General features: G+C 41.2%; 1 protein-coding gene across 1 annotated transcript in view; it reads left to right on the top strand.

The window, feature by feature from the left end:
* Positions 1-1901, top strand: part of LOC101852534 — a gene marked incomplete in the record, with an annotated part of 46406 nt that extends 44505 nt beyond the window's left edge. The window contains 1 exon segment of the mRNA XM_005113031.3: positions 38-1901. Within this exon segment, the coding sequence (XP_005113088.2) occupies positions 38-201 (164 nt within the window).
* Positions 1902-2200: the final 299 nt, after the last annotated feature.

The following is a 2200-nucleotide window of genomic DNA, read 5'->3' as shown; positions in this document are numbered from 1 at the left end:
CCCCCTCCCCCATCTACCATTCCGCCCCCTTCCCCAGGTGTTCAGTTCGACTGGCAGAGTGACACACTAAGTGTGTACTGGGACGTGTTCCCAGACCTCGAGCTTGACGCGGTCAAGTACACGAGCGGACCTATAGTGGACGCGGCCAGGCGAGCCTTGCAGAAGGCGGGAATCTCAGTTCAGGAACTCAAAAACAGATAATGAACATCCCCACCCCTTTCCTCGAACTGTCAACTCACGTGCATAACTCAACTCTATATCGTGCCTTTACACAGGAGATTAATCTACCACCACCCCGTCATCGTAAGGTTTATTCCGCCATCTTGTTGCACTTTGACCCCTCCCTCCCTCTTGCGTGTGGACAAATAAACCGCTCGTCTGGTTGGTGCATGTCTGACGGCTATTCATCAACATGTCCCACCTATACGGCCGGCTTGACTCACTACCATCACCTCACGGATATACAGGGTTGCTGGCAAATAAACCGACGGCATTTACGTGGGGTCGTCTCCAGATGACTTTGGGAGAGCTCGCCATAACAGGCTGTTCCCTTTCAACTTTACTATTCAACATTCCCAATTTTTCTACTATTCACAACTGTTCGGAGGGTGTCTGAGCCATTCGAATGCTGTGGAATTTTTACGGACAATAGATTTTAAGTGTTATTTTTCTCAACTTGTCCTAAAATTAGAGTATATTATTGTATCTAAAATCGTTGTTGTAAAAATAATATATTTTGCACTAATGATTACGAGACGGGTGATTAGCAAAAAGGGATGTGAAAAGTGAATAGCGGTGTGAATAGTGAGTGTTGAGGAGCGAATGCTACTGAATGACTTATAATAGTGTGAGTAAAAGTCATTCGCATGACTGTTCGAATAGCACGAATAGCGAGTTCCCTCTTCTAAGCGTCAATGAAACTTCGTTTCTCATCAAAATCGTACGTAGCACTGCTCGCCATGGTGTGTATGACCAAGGTGTTGTCCCCTTCTTCTTGTTGCTTTGAAAGTCGACGCACAATTTCTGAATTACGATAACGATGACCACATTTTAAAAAAAACCCAACCCCTCACTGTCCCCCTCCCCTCCCCGCCCCAAGTCAAGCCCCCGGCTTTTCTGGTCTATCTTCTTGTTAGTTTGGGGCCCGTCGTTAGCTCATTTGATATCATGCTGGACTCTGGTGCGAATGGCCTAGGTTCGAATCCACGAAGGGTCAGAGTTCTAGAATTTTGATTGTTTAGGGGAGGTTTCAAGGCTCCCCACCCACTTGGCTGGGCCCTATCAGAGGGTGAATGTTGGATTCGAAGCTACCGCCTTTGAGATAACATAACAGTGTTGGAAGGTATCTTATTCAATAACTGTTTTTCTCCTCAACTCATCATCTTATTCTGTATAATGTGCTCCATCAAGTAAGTATTTTTTCTCTCCATCGTTGCATGTTTCCTTTCCTCCCTTAATTCAATTCCTAAACACACAGAATGTGTTCGTTCATCGAAATTTTCCAGTTTTAAATGTTACTGGTGATTATAAATACTTTCATCATCCCTCTAGTTCTTCATGTTTTTATTGTTGCTTTGACTAACTTTCTTCCTTTTATCTTGTTTGATGAACTTTTACTTTGCCTGGTTTGAGAAAACCGGAGTCGTTTTGTTTGTTTGTTTGCTTGTGTGTTTGTTTGTTTTTTGTATTTTAATGTGTTGGTATCACTGAGTTCCATTCCTTATTTATAAATAATCATTTTAAGATTGCTTCCACCATTTGTAGATAATTTTTTGACTCTTTAATTGAAAATATTGTTATACCTCTCCAAGTCAATGATTTTTGTACAGGTACTATGGTTTTCAATAATGGTTTTGTAATTTACAGTCTAGCATGTACATTGTGAACGCGCACATAGCAAATAGATTTTCAGGTCATGATTATTTTCATTATGCATTATATTCTTTATATTATCTAAATGTGCACATAATGTAACTCGAGCAAAACGAAAATTTTACTGAGGCCCGCCGATTTCGCAATGTGCATGGTAGACCGTAATTATAAATTATGACGGATTACGTGTGCTATTTTGGGAGACACTGTATGTTTTAGATGACTTCGGTGTGATTTTTATTCAGAATTTTGTGACTTAAGCGCTTTCAATGTAACTCGTGGGGCACTAAGTGATGTATTGTTTTTCTCGGAAAAAGTAAGAATTCTG

The sequence above is a fragment of the Aplysia californica genome, unplaced genomic scaffold, assembly GCF_000002075.1.
Source record: "Aplysia californica isolate F4 #8 unplaced genomic scaffold, AplCal3.0 scaffold01564, whole genome shotgun sequence".
In the NCBI taxonomy this organism is placed as follows: domain Eukaryota; kingdom Metazoa; phylum Mollusca; class Gastropoda; order Aplysiida; family Aplysiidae; genus Aplysia; species Aplysia californica.
This window is presented reverse-complemented; position numbering and strand designations above follow the sequence as displayed.